This window comes from Centruroides sculpturatus, unplaced genomic scaffold (assembly GCF_000671375.1).
Source record: "Centruroides sculpturatus isolate CEXI.00-Female unplaced genomic scaffold, Cexi_2.0 scaffold695, whole genome shotgun sequence".
NCBI lineage: Eukaryota > Metazoa > Arthropoda > Arachnida > Scorpiones > Buthidae > Centruroides > Centruroides sculpturatus.
Window position 1 is genome coordinate 382,927 of NW_019384921.1, and position 25,419 is coordinate 408,345.

Sequence of the window (25,419 nt, forward strand, 5' to 3'; positions counted from 1 at the left end):
TTTTTATTGTGTATGGCTACGTTAAAATCATTTTGCATCTTCATAACTTCTAAATTATCAAAAATTTATCCAAACATAGCATTTTTTCATCAAAATTTCTTTTGGATATCAGTTAAATTTCTTAATGAATTTCTATGATAAACAGCACAACTTTTCTAAGTTTGAAGTTTAGTATTTTATTTATTTATAAACAAATATTGTTTTATAAAAAAATTACTTAAATAAAATCTGAAAATTTAAAATATTACAAGTATCCAAGAGATTTTTTGTAATAACTAATACAAAAGAAATTGATTTTTTCAAAAAGAAAGAAAGAAAACTGATTTACTCTGAATCTGAGTTTGTCATATCAATCAATCTAATTCAATACTCCTGTGCATTCTTATTTAATGCAGTATTATCATTTCATATTTTGAGCCTAAAATATCCTCCAGGTTTAAAACAAAATATCAAGAAATTAAAATAATTTTCCTATTTAATCATAATTAATTATAAAAATTATTCAATTAAAATTCCATTTACTATCTAAAAATAGATTACATTCATTAAAGTAATCAACTGCAGCTTTAATGTTGTATTATATCAAAAATAATTTATTATTCAGATATTTCAAAAAAAAGTAATAATCAAAAAAAACTTTTTATATCAAAACATTTTAATTACATACTTAATATCAGTCATACAATAAAAAAATAATTTATTACAGTATGAAATTCTCTTGATAACTACTTATATTAGCTATACAATTTATTTCTAATAATATAAAGTGGACATCAGAGAAAACAATAGATACATCTGATGTAATAAATATTACAACGCACCTTAGAAAGTGAATAATAAAATTTTCAATATTTTCCTAAAAGAAAATTAATGTATCAAAATTTGCTTTAGTGTTTTAATTATAATTAAGCATCATTTCAACATTTAGTTGGATGATGATTTTCATTTTGCATCTTTTAAATGAAAACAGGTGAATTCCAAGTAGCTATGTTATATAATTGAGTTTCACTTTAATGCTTTAAATTTAATCTATTTTAAAGAATTTACTTTAAATGTCTTATCAACAGCAACATTATGTAATATCTCAAAAGTTTATCTTAAAATTTAAGATATTTTAAAAGATCTTAATTGTTACACTTGTAGCTAAAATCCATAAGTTATTTGCCAAGATCAAATACCAAACATTTAAAGTTATTATTTTAAAAGATAAAAACATATTTCTATCATATACCAATTGTTATATGTTTACATAAATTCAAAAATTTAAATGCATATTAGCTATAATTTTCATAATTAAGAAATCTGTTTAACATAATTTTTTCTTATATTTAATAAATTATTATTATTAATTTTATAAAAATAAATTATATTTTGATTCATGTGGTAACAAACAGATACAAGAGACCCTTTACAAACTGGACTATTTCATTTCCTCCAAGTTTAGATTCTCCATAAAAACGATCCACAAATGTAATCGGAACCTATACAAAAACAATTATGGAAAACAACATAATTATTAGCACTGTTACTTGTTGTTATGATTAATATTCTAATAATATTTATCATCATTATTATGCTTTCTAATGCTTTTGTCAATTAACATTTTAAATTATTCTACTAAAGAAACAAGAATAAATTATAAATATAAAAAGTAAAGGAATAAAAAAATTATTATTTTTAACATTTAAATATATTTATAATACAACCACCACAATATTATTGGTATACAAGATAACCAAACTATGAAATTACCAATAAATTTATAATAAGAATTATTATTATTATGATGTTGGTGGAATGTATCCTACTTGGTTAATACTAATGCCTAGCACTATGGTCCAGCATTAAGGTATAAAACAAGCTGTTATTTCTATTAAGTGATGTTCATGTATGCATCTGTGTTTAAGATGATTATATGACTTGTTAAGTATGGCTGTTTTCTGTCACACATTATGCGCACTGTTGTGAAGCCCTAATGTTGCTATACTCTTGTGTAATGTATTTGGTACAATGCCTTTGCAAGATAGAACCATAGGCACAACTTGTTACAAAATACAGCATCTGTGGACACTATTTTGCAGGTAAGTTTGGAGTATTTTCTAAGTTTTTCAGTATATGTATTTTGAATGTTGTGGGTATCTGGTATAGCTATGTATACAACATATGATTTTGTTTTGTTTGTCAATGAATGTGATATCTGGTCTTTTGTTATGAGTTGTTTAATCCGTGATTATGGCTGAGTCATAGTATGTGTGATGCTTTCTATGACTGTCTGAGATGTGTATTTATAGTATTGTTACTGGGTGTCTAATAGTGTTTGTTTGTGTGCAAGCTTTTGATATATTGTTTTCTATTTCATTACATCAACAGAAGTAATCACAATGATCAAATAGAAAACACATCACATGAAATTGTATATTACCTTGATTGCTTGTAACCTGATGTATATTGTTCAATTTCATGCATGATATGTCATTTTCTATAAGTATCATCTACAGTATTGTTAGATCTTTCAAGAAATAATTTCTGTAGTCTTCTGTATTTGTGACATGGTCTTATTTGGCAATCATAAATCCTTCCATCTCTCCAAAGTGTCATTCATGAGTCACAACAGTTTGATGCAGTTCAGTTAACATAATTCTAGCTGAGATCATTAGGATACCTACTATGATGGTTCTTCTAAATCCGGGACTGCTACACGGTGTCTGTGTCTGTTGTATAGTATTAGATCCAGGTCAATGTTGTGCAGGTTTAATGGCATATCATTTTTTAAATGAAAATCTGTCTGTAATTGTGATGTTTCTTATTTTTTGTCAAAAAACTCAGTGTTGTAATTGGCTTGTAGTAATATCTGAGGCCTTGTCATACCTCTTTATAAGGAAATGTCAGCCTTTCCACAGAGGACTTAGGATGATGATTGTTAATGTTGTTGTATTTTTCTTTGGAGTTGTTCTAGTTTTGTGTGTATCTTCTGTAATTCTAGAGACAAGTTCAGTAAATGAACTTAAATGCATCAATGCATGTACAGATCATTTGGTGCACAATGTTCAGTAAAAAAAAAAAACATCCTCTTCCAGTGCCAGCACTTTTTTGCACTCTATAGTTGGTTTTCAATCAGTGCAACAAAATGGCTGACCTCCAAGTGTTACCAATTTCATTATGAATAGCATGAATTTTCTTTATTTTTGGATGAAGAATTACCTCAGTCAATTATTGAGAATAGTACAAATGTTACATAATAATATAATATTCTTTTTTTGGAGTAGATACAAGGGAGTTTTGAAAAATAATGCCTTTTCTTTTCTATTGCATACATTTTAATTTCAATTAAAAAAATAGCAGGATTGTAAAGTGCACTCTTTTTCTCTTCCACAATGTTGTTCAACAAGTACTTGCAGGCAAGTGATACAGAGTTGTGGTGTGCTTGTTTTGAATGAAAAGACAAAAACTATCAAAAATCCATGCCAAAATGTTTGAAAAGTATTTTGAAGATTGTATGAATTATTATAGCATCTGACAAATGGTGAAAAATGTTTAAACAAGAACAAATGAACTTATGCAATGAGCAGCAATCTGCCCACAAACATAGAAGGTTGCAGAAAACACTTTGCAAACAGTTGGAAACTACTGCCACATCTACCCTACAGCTCTGACCTAATACCTAGCAACTATCACCAATTTAACCCCCCCAAAAAAAAGTTTCTCTAAGGGGAAGATGAAGAACTAAAATCCAGGACTTAACTCTCAAAAAACAGATTTTTGAAATGATATTTTCAACTTTGTGACATGCTGAGATAAGTTCTTAGATATAAAAATAGGCTTATACTTATATTTCATTTTATATATTCAGTTTGAATAAATTTTTCAGATAATGCATTTTAAAAATAAAGAAGGCATTACTTTTCAAAACACCCTCATATTTAGAAAGAGCACACTAATCATTCAGTAATTCTTTGCTATATTATGTCATTTCCTATGCATTGAAAACTCTCATAATGATACTCAAGTTACTTAATGAACTCATCTCATATGAGAATATATGAATGAATATATGAGTATTGGGATGTCATATGTGTTTTGCATTTAATCTGTTATTATATTCTTTTGTTAGTTTTTGTTTAATGTATGCATGTTCTGTAAATTTGGACTGACAAATGCTGTTGTTATTATACAATTTCTCAGACATATAATGCACTAGTAACATAATGGTTAACATACACTGACAGATAAAAAGGTTTTGCTATAATTATATAATTTTGTTACATATATTAATTCTCTTTAATTTTATTTTGTTATATATTGATATAATATGCTTACAGTCAACCAAAAAAAGGCAACATCATAAGAAATGTTTAAAACATTTTATATATTCATCTTCAAAAAACATTTATGCAATTCAACATGGATTTTTCATTTCACTTTTTAAAAAATTTTTGATTTTATTCTGTTTAATTTGATATATTGTTCTGAAGATAATGATGATAAAAATAGATGAAAAAAAGCTTGATTAAAAATTTTGTTTCAGCTTATTCAGCAAAAGTATTTAAATATTCTATGCAGTAAAAACAAGAAACAAAATTTATCTTCATATGAAATATTTCTAAATACAAAGAATCGGTTTAAATTTTGTAATATCCAGTCATATAATTTAAAAGGTTAAATGACTATATTAATAATTATAATACATTTTGTAAAATTTATATTAATAAGTCTGTGATATAAAATAATTATTGATGCCACATATTATGCATTCAACAATAAATTTATTTTCTACAATTTAAAAAGTTCAGACAGTTATATAATTTAGTAAAAATAAAAGTTAATGTATTTGTTCTTAAATATGAAAAATTTTGTTTATTGTATCTATAGACATTCAAATAACATTAAAATTTCATATCAAATACAAATTGTTCAAATTACAGATATTATATATACTGTACTGTAATTATTTTTTATGTTTCCTCAATGTATCTAGCTGATCTCTCTATATAAAATTCAAATCAACTTAAATTTGATATCACTATACATAACAATGACATCTTAAATCTACAACATTTAAGTTAGTGACTGTCATGTTGTATAACTGAATATCATCATTTAAGCTTATTAAATTCTTGGAAGATTAATTTTCCTATTGTATAATTTCTACGAAATGATAGCATTTAGATATGATTAATTATTTTGTGTATTTTTTTCAATACTTTGTTAATTGTGTGTTTCATAATGCTATTATAAAAATCCTAAATGAATTTCAGTTTCTTTTATTTTAATGAAAAATTTATTTTACAGCAAAAATTTCATAGTTACTGAAACTCTTAGTTAATCATTATTCTTGCATTTGGCCTTAATCAATTTGTAACATGTAACAGTAAAAATATAGTATTGTGCATATTTTCTGAGATATTGACACTTATTTTTATGAAAGGTTTTAAAAATACATGTAAATTTAAAAGTCACTATATTAAATATCTAAATATTAAAGAATAAATCAGATTACAAGAACTTAATATTAATTTTAATAAATTTATTGGTGATAATTTTTAAAGTTTTGATGATATTTAAAAAATGCAACTTATTTTAAAATAATACTTTTGTATATTGAATAAAGAAATAATCAAGAATAATTATGTAAAAATATTGCATGCATAAAATAGCTTATCATACATTTACAATAGAATAATAACAAATTTTATTCAGTATAATAACATTATTCTTAGTAATTTGGAAAGAATCCAAAATCAGGATATTATGAAATATATAGTATCACAAATGATGCATATAACGTTTTAGAATTTATAATATTTAAAAATTAATATATATTAAATGAACTGTCATAGCAAATATGGAGAATTTGTTAGATGAAAAATACACCAGGAGTGAATATAAAAGAAAAAAAGTCTTTCAACATTCTACAGAAAATCTTATTATAAAGGAAAATTCCTTATATAGAGGTTTTAACTCTGTGTGTGTAATCAATATAAATAACTTTCAAATATTTTCAATTTTTATCATTACAAGGATATAAAGTACATTTTATACCTCCTCATTAACATTTCTTTCAAATTTTTTCCTGAAGAAAATATATTATACATATCTTGAAAGAGATTTTTTTCAATTATGAGATAAATTTGTTATTAATCATAAAATGTCCTAATATAAATTACCGGTAATTATTCAAATTAAACAGTTAATACTAAAAATAATTTTTTAGGTTATGTTTTCCTATATACAGTAGAGCGTCGTTTATCCGAAAGTCAGTTATCCAAAAGAATTCCAGTTGGCAAATTTTAATTTTCGCTAGTACTGTGGTGCTGCAATCTTTGGCTATGTCCTGGGCTACTCAAATATTTTACGTTTTTGATACTAAATTAACTTCTGAAGTATAATTTTTTATTGTTTTTATATTTTTCAATATATTTAATTTGTTTGTACAAAATAAAGAAATAATTTTTAATGATAAAATAGCCACGATTATTATTTTAAAAAGTTTACGTTAGGCTTAACATTGACAAAAATTCAACGCAAAGCGACACGCAACGGAGAAAAATTTCAGGATGGGATAGGTTAATATATTTTTTCGTACATAATCAGTTATCCGAAAAACCCCAGTCCCCAATTGATTCGGATAAACGATGCTCTACTGTACTATGTATATCTTTTCTTAAAATTTCCATAAAATAGTGTATTTGCATAAAACTAAAAGTATGTTTGCTTTTAGAATGACAAAAAATGTTTCTTTGCATTTAATGAAAATATACAATCATGTTAACAACCACAAGAGAGACAATAAAATATTAAATACATTTCACGAAAATATCTGACATTTTGATATAAAAAATTATGAAAATAGAACAATTAAAAAACACTTTTATCCAAAGTAATGCTATCTAACAATATATATATAACAATAACTATAGTAACAATGCTAGAACAATTAGCAATATTTTTATTCTACTTTCACCATAAATAATATTGAAATGCTTTCACATTGGTTAAATTTAAAGAATTTTCTTAGAAAAAGAAACACTGTGCAAATCATAAATTATCTCTAATAAAATTTTTAATTAACAAATCATCTTAATGATGTAAGAAATAAATTACATCACTTGGAAACTTTATGTCTTTTTTGTAGACTTGCATTCTGCCTTTGATCTTTTGAAGATATATCTTGTGGCATGTGTTGTGGGATAATGGTTTAACATATAGAATTGGGTATTGTTTAATGCATTGGTATAGTTATACTTCAGCTTTTGTGCAGACTAGGACAGGAAAGTCTAAGTCTAACTTTGTTTTATGAATAGAGAGGTATTTGTCAGGCTGTGTGTTAAATCATATTCTTTTTAATTTCTATTTGAATGGGTTAATGAAAGAGGTGGTTGACTATTCGGCTTCTGGTTTCAGATTTAACTTATTCTAATGGTAAGTTCCTTAAACATTTGAATTTGATTAAGAAAATGGCAGGACTAGTTTCAATAAAGATTATTCACACATGTACTTAGGGAAATTGGTTAAATAGAGAAAAAAACATCAGTCATTTGAAGCCTAGGTACTGTACAAGCATTGGTTTTGTATAGAAGTTTGGTTTATAGATTGGTGTAACATGTTTGAGAATATCCAGTGGCATTTCGTTAAACATTGTTATAGTAAGGGCTGTGGGGTTCCGCATTACTTTATAATCTTAAAGTTTGCCAAACTTACTATTTATTTTAATATTGTGAAAAGATGACTTCTTTGGTTCAATAAATTGGTGTTAAAATCACTTTGATGAGAAAAGGTAGAGATTTTCTTTTATCTAAACAGTTTGATTATGTAAGGAGATGCAGAATTTAGTGAATCAGCTTTTCTTATAGACAATGGCTGAACGACAATTTTGAACCTGTGGAATTTAAACCGAATTTGAACCGATTTAAATGACACTAACAGATCTTTTGGTATAGAGATTTTGATGATGTTGTATATCTCAAAGTTATTTAAATTTTTATGTTTGGTTTGCTTTGTTAAGAATTATTAGTTAGAAGTGATTCTATATGTTTTCTTAAAAGGTTTGTTGATTTTCTTTGGTGATGAAGGTACTTTTCACGATGTTGCTTCCTGTAGAAGCATAAACTAGCTGAACTCCATAAAAAATATTTTGATATAAGATTGTTGTTACAAGAGAACTTTATTGATTACTTTTTTAAATGATAAGATATTAAAATTTTATATTATTAAAATAGTAAGTTTTTATAAATTCTATGATTAAATTTTCAGGGGGGGTGTTGCTTCACCACTCTGCCATATTAGTTCAGTGTGGCTTTTCTGCTTTGTAAGAATTGTCTGTGATTGGTTATGATGAATTAATGTGTGCTGTACTTAATTTACATTTTATAAACTTTTTCCAGGTAAGCTTTGTGGCTTATTGTTTGTTTATTTCTAATATGGAGCAGTCCATCACAGCCTGATCAAATTTCATTCTTTATTTATTTGTTGTTTATAGATTACATTTGTTGGTTTGTATATTGTACAATAATCATTGTAATTTTTTATTTGTATTTTACATAATGCTAAATTTTGCTATCTTTAATTTAAATCACATTCAAAGGGATTTATTTACTGTACGTCATATTAAATAAATAAATAAAATATATCTAATTGTCAAATTATTTATTTTTTTTTTTCAAATATTAAATCATAGAAAATAATACATCAATCAAAATTTTTTATTAATCTAAGTACTTACTTCACCAATGGTATATCCAAGCTGACGAGCTCTTATTATCATTTCCATTTGAAAAACATAGCCTTTAGAAACACATGCTTCAACAAGTTTTTGTAACACTGACTTTTTATATAACCTAGATTAAAATATTTATTTTCATTATGTTTAGGAAAAAAACTGTATATAAACAATGGTAACAATAACATTTCATATCACTAGTAAATTATAATAGTTTTTAATACAATAATAAAAATATTAAATACAGTACAGTCTAACTGTTCAAATTTTTAAAAATATTTTCAAAATAGTATTAACAACTTATGTAATTATTTTGCATCTCCTTAAAACAAAAACCAAAGTACAGTGCATTTTCACTAATCTAAACTAACTGTTGAACAAGATTGTTCAGATTAGTGAAAAGTTCATATTAGCACAGTTATATATGAAGAACAGGCAGTCAAAGACTATAGATATAACAGTTTCTTGAGGGCAAAATATTGTCCTAAAAAAACTGTTTTAGAATGAATTCACCATTGTAATTTTTGTTCAGGACATTTTAATTCTAATATGTTATTGACTGGATTTAGTAATCTAGCTGCATGTGTACTAAGCTGAACTTCTGGTATGGAGGCAACTAGACTACTACATCCAGCCAGTAACATATTGGAAGTAAACGGCTATAAACATTTAATTTTTTGAAAATTAATACCATTAAATTGAATCTGTAGACTCATTGTCTACAAATAGGTCTTGAAGAATTGTAAATTTACATATCCACCAAAGAGCTAAGTGCATAAATGCTAAGGATGTTGAAAGCCTTTCTAATGCACAAAAAGATGTATATGAGATTAACAGAAATCTGCTAAGTCAAGGCAATTCACACTATGCATTGTACAGTCGACCCTCCTATAACACAGTAGATATGTTCCGTTCTTTATGAAATTGATATTCTACGAATCTTTAAATACATGAACCAATCACAGCCCAGCACATGTGCAGTTTACAGACTACGGCTGTTTGAAAGATTTTCTTCCATAAAATTAATAGATTCTAGACTAATTTGACTCAACATTTCCAAAATACACAAAATTTTTTGGGAATAATCCATATAAACTATGCTATAAACAAAAAATTGTAGGATCACGTACCGAGTGTGCACTGTTCAACAACGCCATTGCTTAAGCTTGTTTTCGTCATGGAGCGGCGCATCGAACGAGGGCACACGTGTTTCCTGATAAATTATTTTTCTGTGAAAAATTTGCTGAACTTTGGCGACATCATTAATATAAATATAATTTTTTTGGATGTTAAATAATAAATGGTTTTTAGTAGGTTCGCTGCTCGTTTAAACTCAGACATAAAAAAACTGGCACACAAACTGGAAATATATACTAAAACAACCAGCTCACACCTAAACAATAACAACAAAAAAATTTTTAATGTTCAAACTTTTTTGGCCGTCTTTCAGAGGCCCTCGTCAGGAAAAATTGCAGAGAATAGAAAAGCATTTCTATCTTTTTAAAAGTTTTCGAATATAACTGTGTTCTAATTTTTAAGATTTAAACGATGTTGAATACAAAGAATCCTTATGTATTACAACATATAATTAAAATATTTACAAATAAAGTTATAAATAAATACAATAATAATATATTCAATGTTAAAAGTTAGCCCGATGTTTTANCAAAGAATCCTTATGTATTACAACATATAATTAAAATATTTACAAATAAAGTTATAAATAAATACAATAATAATATATTCAATGTTAAAAGTTAGCCCGATGTTTTAATGTATAAACGATGTGCGATAGGGAAAAATTGTTTCCTTTACATCGCCTAAAGCTAACTTCATACTAAAAAATCATAGTTATGCTTTGTGGCTTTGTAAATAATACAGTGGAACCTCGGTATACGACCTTAATCCGTTCCTAGTGTTTGGACTTACAGTGGTACCTCAGGTTACGAACGCCCCAGCATACGAAATTTTCAGGATACGACATGAAATTCGAACATATTTTTGCTCCACGATACGAACAAAAACTCACCATACGACGTTACATTAGTTCGCATTTTTCATTTATGTTTGTTACTACAGTTATATTTTTTAATGTATTACTTGGCTTTAATTTGAGTATGTTTTTCGCGTTGGAACGAATTATTTGGTTTTACATGTAATCGTATGGGAAAAGATGATCCACCTTACGACATTTTCATGATACGATCTCAGTTTCGAAACGGATTAATTTCGTATCCTGAGGTACCACTGTATACCGAATAGGACGTATACCAAACCAACCTTTTCCATAAGAAATAATGTAAAAATGATTAATCCGTTCTCATGTAAAAAAAATAGCTGGCTTTAAACACCTCGGTTTCCTCGCTAGTTTCTGCTTGACTTTTCACGAGATCAGCATGTATCCTTTTAACTTTCTCGCAAATAATTTCTTCAGATACACTGTCACTGGCACACTGTTTTTCAGTTATCCAAAGCAAAACCAATTTCTCGACATGATCTAATGTCTTCGATCTCTGTTTAGAAATTGATTTAACTCCTTTCGCAACGTTAGCAAATTTAATAAGGTCTTTATTTTTCACGATTGTCAATATCGTCGTTCTCGGAATACGGAATGCAACAGTTAAATCTCGTTAAATATCGAACACGCGTGCCACCTTCATATTTCTCAACAATCTGTTTTTTCAGTTCCGTTGTGATTCTAGTCATTTTTTTTATTTTTCTGTTGCCCTTTTGCAATTCATGATTAATAAAAATAATAAAATGTTACTTACAAATTAAAATCTGAAGAAATTCAACAAAGTTATAAACCGTAGCACCGCGAACGTCTAGTCTAGTGTAGTACACCGATAGTGCTACTTGTTCATAGATGGCGCGTATAATTGAATTAAGTCGTATACCGAGCAAAATTTGTTTCGTCCAAACAGGACGTATTCCGAATTGGACGTATTCTAAAGCAGACGTATACCAAGATTCCACTGTACTTCCACGATTGTGGAACTGGAATATAGTCAGAGTTAATGCAACCTCCCTTCATGCCAGCTATATAAATTTCAATAGCCTCCAACAAACGTAAGTCATGTCAGTCATACGCCCTGTGTATAAATGTCAACCCGCTGAGACCTCCTACACAATGAAGCTACATAGTTGTGTCGGTAGGTTCACTTGCACTGGCCTTGCTGTAATCTTAGGTCTTCAACATTCAATAGTTAGCTCCCCTGACACTCCCTGCCTATTTGCTTTTGCCAAAACACATAAACCCGAGCAAAAATTAAAACTGGTGATCGATAAATCCAGATCTCCTACATTCTTGTTAGAGGAACGTATCCATCAATTGTTACAAAACCATCTTGACGCATACAGCTTTACTGTCTCTGATTCAAACGCACTACTCATCAAACTCCAAAAAATAAATCTTAATGGAAACAAATATATTACTGTATTCGATTTTGTATTGATGTTCCCTTTGATTCATTTGGAATCATGTCTCTGTGCGCTAAGAGATTTCTTTCTCACCACCACACCTGATGTCCAGAGATTCCATTCCCAAATATTAGAGCTGACGCATATAATATGCTATTCTTCCTTTTTCTACTTTGATGGTCAAACTTACATCCAAAAAAGAGGAGTACTGATGGGTAGCCCTATCTCAGGGGATCTGTGAGAACTTGTCTTACGTACATTAGAGGAAAGAGTCTTAGTAAGCCTACAACACAATATCCTTAGTTATATGCGGTATGTAGATGATATTTTGATTATATGGAAAACCAAACCTGATATAGGGGAGGTGTTAAAAGTTTTTAACAACAATGCCTACAGCCTAACACTAGAATTAGATCAGGAAAGTCGCACAGAGGTTAGGTACTTGGATGTCAAGATTAGTATGGCGAATAAAAATATAACCACATCTATTTACTGCAAACCCACATACATTCCTCTCTTTATACCTGCTAACTCAGCAGACTCTTGGCCTTTTAAGGTAGTGGCTTTCCAGGCCTTAGTTGCTAGGGCTTTCTCCCATTGCTTGGACACTTCCGATACACACAATGAACTGAAACACGTCAAGTCCATAGCATCTGCACACGGGTACCACCAATCCTTAATAAACAGGCTCACTGCAAACCAGCTATCTAAGTTAACTACCACCGACATGAGGCTTAATGATGCAGAGCACAAGCAGGTAGTTATAGCTTATGAACCATCCCTCCAACAAATTTATAATAGCATTGTTAAGGATTTAAACCTGCGCTTAGCTTATAGGAGAAAACAGAACATTTTTCGAATCTTATCTAATGCAAAAGACAAGTCTGAGGATAAGAAAGCGCCAAGAGTGTACCGCATTCCATTGCAGGACAATCATTTCAATAGGCATATAACATACATTGGGTCCATGTACAGATCTCTAGAGGCTAGAATATGAGACCACAAGTATGATGTGCCCAAGGGGAAGTATAATACTGCACTAGCCCAGTATGCTACCAAACCCGGAGTTTCTCATTGTTGGGATGAAGCTACGCTTTTACACAGAGCGTTTGACTGACACGACTTACATTCATTGGAGGCTATTGAAATTTATATAGCTGGCATGAAGGGAGGTTGCATTAACTCTGGCTATATTCCAGTTCCACAATCGTGGAAGTATTATTTACAAAGCCAAAAAGCATAACTATGATTTTTTAGTATGAAGTTATCTTTAGGAGATGTAAAGGAAACAATTTTTCCCTATCGCACATTGTTTATACATTAAAACATCGGGCTAACTTTTAACATTGAATGTATTATTACCACCATATATATTATTTTATATATTAACACCATATATATTATTATTGTATTTATTTATAACTTTATTTGTAAATATTTTAATTATATGTTGTAATACATAAGGATTCTTTGTATTCAACATCGTTTAAATCTTAAAAATTAGAACACAGTTATATTCGAAAACTTTTAAAAAGATAGAAATGCTTTTCTATTCTCTGCAACTTTTCCAGATGAGGGCCTCTGAAAGACAGCTGAAAATGTTTGAACATTAAAAATTTTTTTGTTGTTCATTTGTTGGAATTATCGTTTAGGTGAGAAGTGGTTGTTTTCGTTTAAACTCAGGTTTGTGCAATATCTGCTATTGGTCTAGATTCGACCAATCCTGTTGTGACACAAGTCAGTGATGACGTTTTACCCTTATATAGGAGTCTTTTAGCGTGTTTATACGAATACAGTCACAATTTTTTTGCTGTTATACACAAATCCGAATTATATGAACCTGTTTTATAGGGGGACTACTGTACAATGTTTATTTTTAATCTTTTACGTCGTTTTCTCATTTTGATTCCATTTATATAATAATGTTATATTTATATTCTTTGTATTTAAATCAGATTTGCTAAATTCCAGTAATGTTCTTTTCAAACGTTTACACTTAAAAAAATATAGAATAAAAATATTTTTATTTTTATTCTATTTTTGTAATGTTCTACATTTCAAATTTATATATTTTGTTCTTTCCACCTGTGTTCTCTAGATGTGTTCCTCAAACTATGGGTCATGTTAAAATTTTAATGGGTCACAAAATAATACTATTAATACTTTCTGCAGAAATACTTGTAATACTATACGTGTATTACTGAAATATTTACAAACATTGCTAAACTAGATATGTAATATAGCTAAACACCAACCGAATGCCAAAAATCTATCAGGTTAGTTTAAGGCTAATTACTAAATGATTTACGTACCAATTTGGCTGTAGAGGTAAGTGTTAGGCGCCATCTCTTATTAACATTATTAACATGGAGGTCCAGATAGCGTAACTGGCAACGCATCTGCATGGTAAGCAGCAGTTGTGGGTTTGAGTCCCGCTCCAGGCCGATTTTTTCTCCCAGCGGTTCTAAATTATTTAAATTAATTAATTTTATTTATAATTATTAATGTTAATAAGAGATGGCACCTAATGCTTACCTCTAGAGCCAAATTGGTACGTAATTCATTTAGTAATTAGCCTTAAACTAGCCCGATAGATTTTCGACATTCGGTTGGTGCTTAGCTACTGAAATATTCTCTAAGAACTAGAACAATAGATGCATCTCTTAAGTACTAAAAATTTTTAACAACTGTTTTTCTGAATTATTATTGTCATTTAGTAATAAAATTAAGATTATAGAATGGGAGTATATGAAATTAATTTCTCTTTTCTATTTTGATCATCATCAAAATAGATATTTTATGTAAGGTTGTAGTCATAAAGCCATTTAAGTTGCAATAGTTTGGAAAATGTTTTCTTGTTTATTCAAACTTTTAGATATATTGTCATATATAACAATAAATAATAAAATAAATAAATAACGAATGAATTTTTGCACAAGTGAATCAATAAATAATTTTTAAAGATTTTTTTTTTGGTGTATGTACAAAATGTAATTCACATCATCTTACAATCTGAAAAGTCAATTTTAAAAAATGGTTCATTAAGTTTATAAAAAATTTGTAATATTTTTCAAAGTAAAAGAGTCCTGAATAATTTTGAAACTCTGTTTTATTTACAATGGTCAGTCTTACATTTTTTAATAGTCAAATTTCAATAACAAAAGATGAAACTAAAGTATTCAATAAGTTATTTGTTACAAATCAAAATTGGTCCAAACTGCTCTTAATAGAAACATACTCAATGTTACATTTTACACTTAGAAATTATCAATAATAAAGTATAATTTTATTTTGTTTTATAATATACAGCAACTCCAATTTACCAGCGTTTTTAAAAATTTTATATTAAAAACATTTTGGTTGTGAAAACAACAAACCATCACAAACAAATACATTGGGTTGCATGAGCAAAAAGTTTGAGAAATACTGTTCCAATGATTGGAATATTTTTTTTTTTACTGTAGCTTAATGAAAACCTTTCAGTAAGATTAAAAACATTTGCAATAAATTAAGTTTGTATGAATTTATAATTATTGGTTTGATTATAAATATATTTTATAAACAACTTAAAAAATTATACCATTTGCTACATCACAAAAATGACACCTGTTCAATATAATTTATTCTATATCTATATTTTGTATAAGTGAGTTATCATAACTATGCGTTCATTGATTGATGTATTCAGTATGAATGTTAAATGTGTTTCACAAGAATCATTCAATGCTTTCTTGGTATAACATTTTCTATTTCTGTCAGCATAATAAGTTAAATTTTATTATAAAAAAATTTTAACTATGGCTTCTAATTCTACTAAAATATCATTTCTCAGTAAATCTACAATATTTTTTATTGAGCATATTGATTAACCTTTGTATCCAACAGCATATTAAAAAACATAAGTTTAATGTTTGTAAAATTCTAGATATTTAAATATCTAGATTTTTACAAAATGAAAAAGGGAATCTGAATTCTAAATGTTTATTAAATTCTTTTGAAGATTAATTATTTTCCATAAAAATTATCATGTTACATAAAGAACAATAAATAAGGATTTATATTACAAACACACCAAAGAAATTTTAACAGAACAATAAAATTATATTAAGTTACTGAAATATAATAATTAATAACTTTTACATATTAATCTCTTCAAATAATCTTTTTGATTCCTCCATTTATTTTCTAAAACTTATTTTAAAACACCAAATTCTAAAGTTTCAATTTAGTCTGAACTCAATTTATTAGCAACATTGTCTAAAATCCTCTCAAATGATAGAATTTCTAAACCAATTTTAATGTTTATATTTTTAAAAAATCATAATTAAACTTCTTAATAAAAGTTTTATAATGATTTCATGAAAGTCAGTTCAGCACTTTTTGTTTATTCAAAATTTGTTATTAAATTAAATCTAAAATGAGATACCTATAATATAAAAAGTAAAAGAATTCTCTTACAGTTAGTTGTATTAATAAATATTTTACTATTGGAAAGGGCAGAATATAATAGGATTTTGCTTTTATGCAGGATTGATATATAGAAATTTGTGTTTTTTTGTAGATGACAAATGATTAGATTAGAATTTAAATGTAGGAGCAATTTTTGTTATTCATGCACATACTGACTAATCTACTATATATATCTGGACATGTATTGTAAAATCCTGCATTAATTTCAATAGCATTTTCCAGTTATTTTGAATAATTGCACATGCACATGAGATAGCACACATTCTTTCTAGAATGTTGTTTAGTCTGTTTATTGAAAAATTTTATGTAAATAAGATTCATTTCAAAAATGAAAGGCCAGACAAATTATTAGGTGATAATTATATCTAAATTATTAATAATAATTCTGGAAGTGAAGATTAGCCATAGGTCCAGGTAGTTGTCTAGCTTTAATCAAAACTTGAGTTTGTGGAGTTGTTGCTTATATAAAAATGAAAGGATTAAATCCTTAGAAAATTGGGAGGAAAATTCAAAATTTTATATAGACATGTTTGCCAGATTCTGAAGGAACATCAAATGACTATCAAGAAGCAAAAGTTCATTCCAAAATACATGAAGAAGCAACTTGGTACTCAAAAAATCTGCAGAAGCTGCATGATGGAATGTTGAAGGCATCAAATAATCTTAATGTGGTTATGGACGAAAAGTCCTATTTCACTTTTGATGGAAGTGAATGTGCTGGTAACAATCACTATTTTACCAAAGAGCTATATGTAGATTCTGAAGTCAAATTCAAATAACACTCCAAGTTTCCACTGAAGCTTCTGGTTTGACTAGCAATCAGTTTAAAAGAATGTTCACAGACTTTCAATATCCATTATTACAAATCTCCACCACTAAAGAAGTATGGTAATGAATGCACTCAGAAGAGGCACTAGCTTCTGAATGCATTCCCCTTCCTAAAGAAATACAGTACTACCCTCAATAAGGATGTCTTCTTATTATACAAAGCCTCTGAAAATTATGCTCACAATACAATTGCTAAGTTGGACCATTATACAATTCAATATATCTCTTGTGAAGCCAAAGTTCCAAGTATTCAACTGAGATTAATTGAGAGATTTTGGTACCAACTAAAGCAAAAAGTTTATGAAAATGATTGGGAAGTTGGATCCTCAAAGGAATTGGAGGACAAGATGAAGGCCAGACTTTGCCACTTCAAAGCTGAACACTTTGAGAGGTTAATGGAATGAATTAAGACTAAAGTTTGAATTGCAGCCAATTTTGGTCCTGATAATCTCATCTAAACAACTTTCCCTGACAACATTTGGTAACGCCATCTGTTATCATATTTTATTATTAAAAAACTATTTATATTTTTAACTATTGTAAAACAGCAAACAGCTTAATTTTGAGAGTAGAGATGAGTTTTATAAAAAAACTGTAAATACTAATAATGAGTAAAATCCAACTCTACTGGAGATACACATCATGACCTCCTTTATCTCCCCATTCCCTTGATCTTTAATCACCAAAATTTAATATCATCATGTCTTTATATTAAAATCATCTTATTATCAAAAGTTTATTTCCTACTTAATATATCAGCCAATTTGCCGTACTCTGACTTTAATTCTACATTAAATTTAAGATTCTGTTTCCCAGAACTACTGTAAATGCATATGCAAGATATTTTGACAGAATTTTCTTTCATAAGCTTTTTAATAGTTTCATTGTGTTTCATGTATTCAAAATATTTATAATTACATATCCCAGAACTAAGTAATTATGTTACTTATATTTCTTACTGTTTATTAATAAAAAACAATTTGATTTTCAAATATAAAAATATAACAAAAATATTTTATTTTGTACGTGATACAATTTTTAAATTAAATTGCATAAAGATTTTTCTATAGTAAAATTTACGTATAAAAGTTATTTTGCAAAATTTACCAGCACTTTTATAAAATTAAGATTTATGACAACTACATAGTCGACCCCCATATAACACTGTTGATAATTCCGTTTTATATGAATTCCACGTTGTACGAGTCACTTAGGTTTTACAAATACGTGTGCCGGGCTGTGAATGGCTCACGTATTTGTAAAATCTAAGTGACTCATATAACATAGAATTCATATAAAACGGAATTATCAACAGTGTTATAGGGGAGTTGACTGTAATTAAAATTTCTTCAATATTTTTCAAAATATTAACAGAGGTCACCAGTATTAATTTTTTTTAAACTTCATAGTACTCTGAGTACTATGAAGTTTAAATTGTCTGACCAAGATACATGAAATGACCTGTATATTCTAAATATTATAAATTGTGACACACTCTATATATCAGTTCAACTTTTAATATTGCTTTGTGTTTTGTAGATTTATATATACAAATATAAAACAAAAATATTAACATTAAATAATAATGTTACTACTTCAAACAGGTGAAGCACGTATTAACAAATAAATTAAATAGAGAAACTAAAGTTAAAATATCAATATTTATCTTTTTTATAACACAAAAAGATAATAAATGTAAAAAGACTAAAGATGTTAAGCATTATAAAAAAATGTATTATTTTATACCACATATTTGAAACAGAATATTTAATAAAATATATAATAAAAATTACTTTACCTGAAACTACCAGTTAAATCTGAAGAACCAGGCCTTAACAGAATCTGTGTTAAATAATTTGCTCCTCGACTAAAATCAAAAATATTTTAAAAGAAAAAAAAATTTTAATAAATTTAAAAAACATCAAAAATTTGTAAAATGTAACATATATGTTAATAAACTGAAATCTCTTAATACTCAAATTCTTTAACAAAAAATTTTATAACTGATTTTCTACTTTGATCCGATAGTGATAATAATGGATCAAATTAACAAATACAGTAAGACCCCACTTAATGCTGATTCGATATAATGCCATCTGCTTGATGCCTAAAAACATGCTCAAAATTTACGCTAATTTAAATTATCGTAGTATTTTATTGATTCGTACAAAATACGATTATATATGAACACAAACCAATCAGAAAAAGGTAGCAAAAAAATGTAAATCTATGTTTGTTTGGTGCAATTTTGGAAAAAATATAACATCATGGATGCCATAGGCAATATCTGCTTCACTTGAAGAATTAACTGATAAATGCACAAATGAAGTGTGGAAGAAGTTATGGCTGAACGTATCCAAGAATTCTCAACAAGAAGAGCCTATCACTGTATCGTTAGGTTGATCAAACACAACTTAAACCTAATCGATACAGCAGGACTAGATGTAGACGAACAGGATATTGAGGAGTTACCGCACGTTTCTGGTGAGAGTCTTATCAACGACAACCTTCCAGAACTGGCAGAACAAGGAATCCATGTAGAACTGGAAAATAGTGATTCTGAAAACGAAGAACCCAAAAAATTTCTCTACAGATTTCCTTAGTAAAAGTTTGGTAACAATATCCAAAATCGTTGATCAAATTGTAGTGAATGATCCAGATTTTGAAAGGAGTGCAAAAGCAAAATGAGGCATTTTGGACGCAATCTTCCGCTACCAACATTTGCTTAAAGAAAGAAAAAGCGACAAATGAAACTTCACAACTTTATTGCAAAGAACAAGAATTTCAGAAAAGTCAGTACCTTCGTCACAAAAAATGAACTACTAATATATTATTATACATTTCTGTGTGCCTATGTTTATGTGTTATTTAACATATATTATTATACAAATTAATATAAAAATAACTTAAAATTAAAGTAAAAAATTTGTTTTTTCGATCGCATGTTCCCCTATCCCTATTTACTTTATGTTAAAATGGCCTCCTTTAACACTGTTTCATTTAGTGCTTTATCGTCTAGGAACACATCCCCACATTAAGTGGATCTTACTGTATCTTAATGATTATATATTAATACCAATTTAAATTGTCATAGATCAAAAAGAATAAGAGGCTGTCAGCCTATCATTTCATTTTTTAGCTTGTTAAATATATATATATATCTGGAATTTAATGTTATGTATTCAATAAAAATTTAAATGTTGGATGTTATGGCAAACTTCTGGCTCTCGAGAATTGCTACAGTTTTATAAGGAACTTCATTTCCAACTTAAAAATAAATTTTTTCAGAAATCATTCTTGAAATCTTAGTTTGTTTTTAGATTTTTTTTACATAAACTACTTATCAAAAGCTATTCTTTGAAAAAATTTTTTTCTTCTCTCTCTGTCCAATACTCATCTTTAAAGTCTCCTTTATTCATTACTTCTATCTATTTACCTTATCTCTCTTCTTTTTGTCATCATAAATTTAAATTTACATAAAGTTTGTTGAAAGAATGACTTTATATATTCAAATATAGGCAGTTTCTGACTATCAGACATAATGCAATCCTAAAAATATGTATAAATATCAAGCAATAGGATTCTATATTATACAGGAAGTTCTTGACGAACTAAAAAGAAAAATCATAAAAGCTCTTATTAAGACAAGAAACTTTTCTTTTTTTACAGTGAATAAGTTACAATGCATAAAACATTATTTAAAACATTAAAACCACAGATTAAGCCAACAATAAACAATAAAAATTAATTTTTAGCAATAATTTTGCTGTTATAAAGCCAAAACTGGCAGAAACTATTATTGAACAATAACCAAATATTTTTGTTTTGAAGATTTAGCATAAAAACAGAAATTTAGCAGGTATTATAATATGTATAAAAGAGCAATTTGTCTACAGAGAACTGACTAAGTCTGTCACATAAAATAAACAATTATTTATAATATCATTCAATGTAAAAAATACATAATTTGTTAAACAGCAGCAATACTTTCATCATAAGTTTAATTTAATCATAAATTGTAATTAAAAAGTTAACAAGTATAAATTAAGATTATAAATTTATATAATTTTGTGAAAATACCTTATTATTTTTCTTTTCAAATCCCAGCCATAAACTCCTCCACTTCCAATGTAACGAGTACCAGAAATTATATCATAATTATTTTTTTGTTGTTTTCTGAAGAATAAAAAAATTTATATATTTTTAGTATTTCTTATAAAATTAAAAAAATTAATAAAACTGAACTACATTTAATATTAATATAATATTTAACTTTGAAAATTTACTCTCTCTAGGACTGGATAAAATTACAATTTAGCAACAAAACTAAAATTATTAAACTATTACTACCAAAACTTTTTTGAATCTTTCATAATTAGTATAATATATAAGTATCTTACAAGAAACAAAACTGTTCAAATTGAATTTTTTGCTTATGAATTATAAATTTTAGAGCTGTTTCTATTTCCAAATCACTTGTATAAAATCATTTTCTTTATTTAAAAAAAAAAAAAAAACTTTACTAGAGAAAGATTTCATAAGTTCACAGCATAAATATTTTCTATAATTATATATAGAAGGAAAAAAAAAGTCATAATATGCAACATATTTTGGTGATATATTGAAAGATTGTTGACAATTGAAAAAATAATCTTTAAATAAAATTATGAATGTTAAAAATGATAAAAATTTTGAATGATCTAAAATTATATATAAAATGTTTAGTGCTCAAGTTTTAAACTAAAACAATGAGTCTGGAGCTATAATTTTCTCATTTTTAAATACTTTGCTATTTTTATACTAAACTCAATTTCATTTTATATATTCTTCCAATTTTTCAAAACTTGATGTGTACAAGTTGTCTTCAATGTAAGGCTTTTATTTACTGTAAATGTATAGACTTGAAAAAAACTAAATTTTATAAAGAATTTAACTAAAAAGCAAAGGTTCCTAATAAAGACTACAAAAAAATCTTATGTGATTCAATCTACCAAAACCTAAAAATTAAATCAGTTGTGAAAAACAAACAACCAGAATTACAAGAAAAGTATTAAAGCAACAGATTAATATAATGCAAATACAAAAATAAAACTATTTAAAAATAATAAACTTATAGAATAACAAAGGTTATCCACAATATTAAAATTAAAAAAAAAAAAAGTGTTCTGTTTCATGTTTATCAAAAAGATGTTTTATATTTAAAGTAAATATAAGATCTCTTAGAAATACAACAGCATTGATAGAGGTAGCATTAAACAGAAGTATAGCAGATAAATGAAATCAAACTAATATTTTAAAAAAGATTAAAAGAAATGCCAATGTATCTAATAGAGAGACTATATATTTTGAAAAATAATAGTAATTAGTATTATATTATAAAACAAAATTTTATCATGTCTAATGAAAGNAATTATATATAAAATGTTTAGTGCTCAAGTTTTAAACTAAAACAATGAGTCTGGAGCTATAATTTTCTCATTTTTAAATACTTTGCTATTTTTATACTAAACTCAATTTCATTTTATATATTCTTCCAATTTTTCAAAACTTGATGTGTACAAGTTGTCTTCAATGTAAGGCTTTTATTTACTGTAAATGTATAGACTTGAAAAAAACTAAATTTTATAAAGAATTTAACTAAAAAGCAAAGGTTCCTAATAAAGACTACAAAAAAATCTTATGTGATTCAATCTACCAAAACCTAAAAATTAAATCAGTTGTGAAAAACAAACAACCAGAATTACAAGAAAAGTATTAAAGCAACAGATTAATATAATGCAAATACAAAAATAAAACTATTTAAAAATAATAAACTTATAGAATAACAAAGGTTATCCACAATATTAAAATTAAAAAAAAAAAAAGTGTTCTGTTTCATGTTTATCAAAAAGATGTTTTATATTTAAAGTAAATATAAGATCTCTTAGAAATACAACAGCATTGATAGAGGTAGCATTAAACAGAAGTATAGCAGATAAATGAAATCAAACTAATATTTTAAAAAAGATTAAAAGAAATGCCAATGTATCTAATAGAGAGACTATATATTTTGAAAAATAATAGTAATTAGTATTATATTATAAAACAAAATTTTATCATGTCTAATGAAAGAAATACATAAAAAAAAAAAAAGAAAAAAAAATTTATTTTAAGGGAAAGTTTTGTTTGTTTGTTTAGTTATAGCAATACAACATTTGGGTGATCTGCCTAGGGGAGATGCCTTCTAGGAGGTCTTTTTAAGGGAAGCTGGCACCTATTTAGGCGTTACAGATATGGAGAAAACCCAGAAAACTCCATGTGGCCAGCCCATCTGAACAAGGTGCAAACCCACGACCAAACTCCCAGTGTTCAGCAAACAAAGACCGCTTGGCCCAAAAATTAATGAAATGCATACATTAGTGAGGAAGGAAAAGTGTCTTTTGTTTTAAATTTTTCTTATATTTTTATTAATATTTAGGTCCGGAGAATGTAATTGGAAATTCATTTACACAATAAGCAGGAGCTGCAGGTTTTGAGTTCTGCTTTGAACCAATCTTTTCTTCCAAAATATTGAAAATATATATTAAAAATTAATTTAGTTCTAATTATATTTATGAGATGATAGCTTCTTCCTCTAGCCAAACTGCTTTATAATTAATTATTAAATTAACTTTAATAAAAGAAGTAAGCAATCTGATGAATCATTTTGTAACATCAACTGAATTGTATTATTATATATTTTATAATATTTAATAGTCCTTATTACATTTCATAATATTTAATTCTTTTAAATTATAAAGAAATTTTAGAAATAAATTGTTTATTTGTGCAAATTAAAAAATTGAATTTGTCCTCTAAAGGTAATATCGTTGTACTTTAAATTCTTTAAAAAATTAAAAATTTTTAGATTTTTCAAATTATTAGTTTTCCTCTATAATAATAATTAATGTTTAATAATATTTGATTGATATTAAAATTCTCATTGGAAACAACAAAAACACCATTTTAGTTTAGTTTAACAAATTTGTAATTATTTACTTATAAGAAAACTAACATAAATTTTCTCATATCACCAGTTCCTATTCTAGAAAAATTTTATATTTTTTAATTGGAAATTTTTGTGTTTTTTAAAAGTACTTTTTAGCATTTTGGCAGCTAGTAGCCTAAAAAGGAAGGTCAGTTGCCAAGATTGTATTGTCTGAAACACAAGACCTAATAAATGGTGGTCTCTGTTTGGGCAAACTTTGTCTCAAAATATTAATTAAACTAGCTGTTATCTGCGACTTTGCCTGCGAAAATTTTGCAAGCAAACCCCATTTATATTCAGTATTTCAACAACCATAGTAATTGTTATATAACACCTACCACTGAGAATGATGAGAATTGCCAAGAATCAAACAAACTATTTTCAATTTGATCAGTTTTCTGAAATGTTTACAATCGTTTTNGCGAAAATTTTGCAAGCAAACCCCATTTATATTCAGTATTTCAACAACCATAGTAATTGTTATATAACACCTACCACTGAGAATGATGAGAATTGCCAAGAATCAAACAAACTATTTTCAATTTGATCAGTTTTCTGAAATGTTTACAATCGTTTTATAATCAAACCAATATGCAATAACAAATTCAAATTTAAAATGCTTCAAACATTTTTAAAATCGAAACAGATAAAATATTTATAACAATGTCTGAAATGTTATTAATTTAATACACCTAAGTACTCGATGAAGACTAAATCCTCTCCTTCTCCCCCGAAGGGAATTTCAAAAAATCCCTTCTTAGTGTGGCATACCCTACTAAAATGCATGGCATACCCTACTAAAATGCAGATAAAAACAAACAATCACATCTAAAATAGCACAATAGAAGCCGTTCTTCTGGTTAAGCCTTAATCCTCTCCCTCTCCCCCCCGCGGAGGAATTTCGAAAAATCCCTTCTTAGTGTGCATTTCCATGACATATTCTAACTGTCTACCAAATTTCACCTTTTTAGGTTAAGCG

The 25,419-nt window shown here is 27.2% G+C and overlaps 1 protein-coding gene across 1 annotated transcript in view; it reads right to left on the reverse strand.

Moving 5' to 3' along the window:
* Window positions 1-692: 692 nt before the first annotated feature.
* The window catches only part of LOC111631855 (dolichol-phosphate mannosyltransferase subunit 1-like), a 45,617-nt gene continuing 20,890 nt past the window's right edge, over window positions 693-25,419 (reverse strand). Inside the window, 5 exon segments of the mRNA XM_023376185.1 lie at window positions 693-1,481; window positions 8,720-8,834; window positions 19,233-19,301; window positions 21,515-21,610; window positions 24,626-24,642. Coding sequence (XP_023231953.1) covers window positions 1,377-1,481; window positions 8,720-8,834; window positions 19,233-19,301; window positions 21,515-21,610; window positions 24,626-24,642 — 402 coding nt within the window. The 3' untranslated portion in view covers window positions 693-1,376.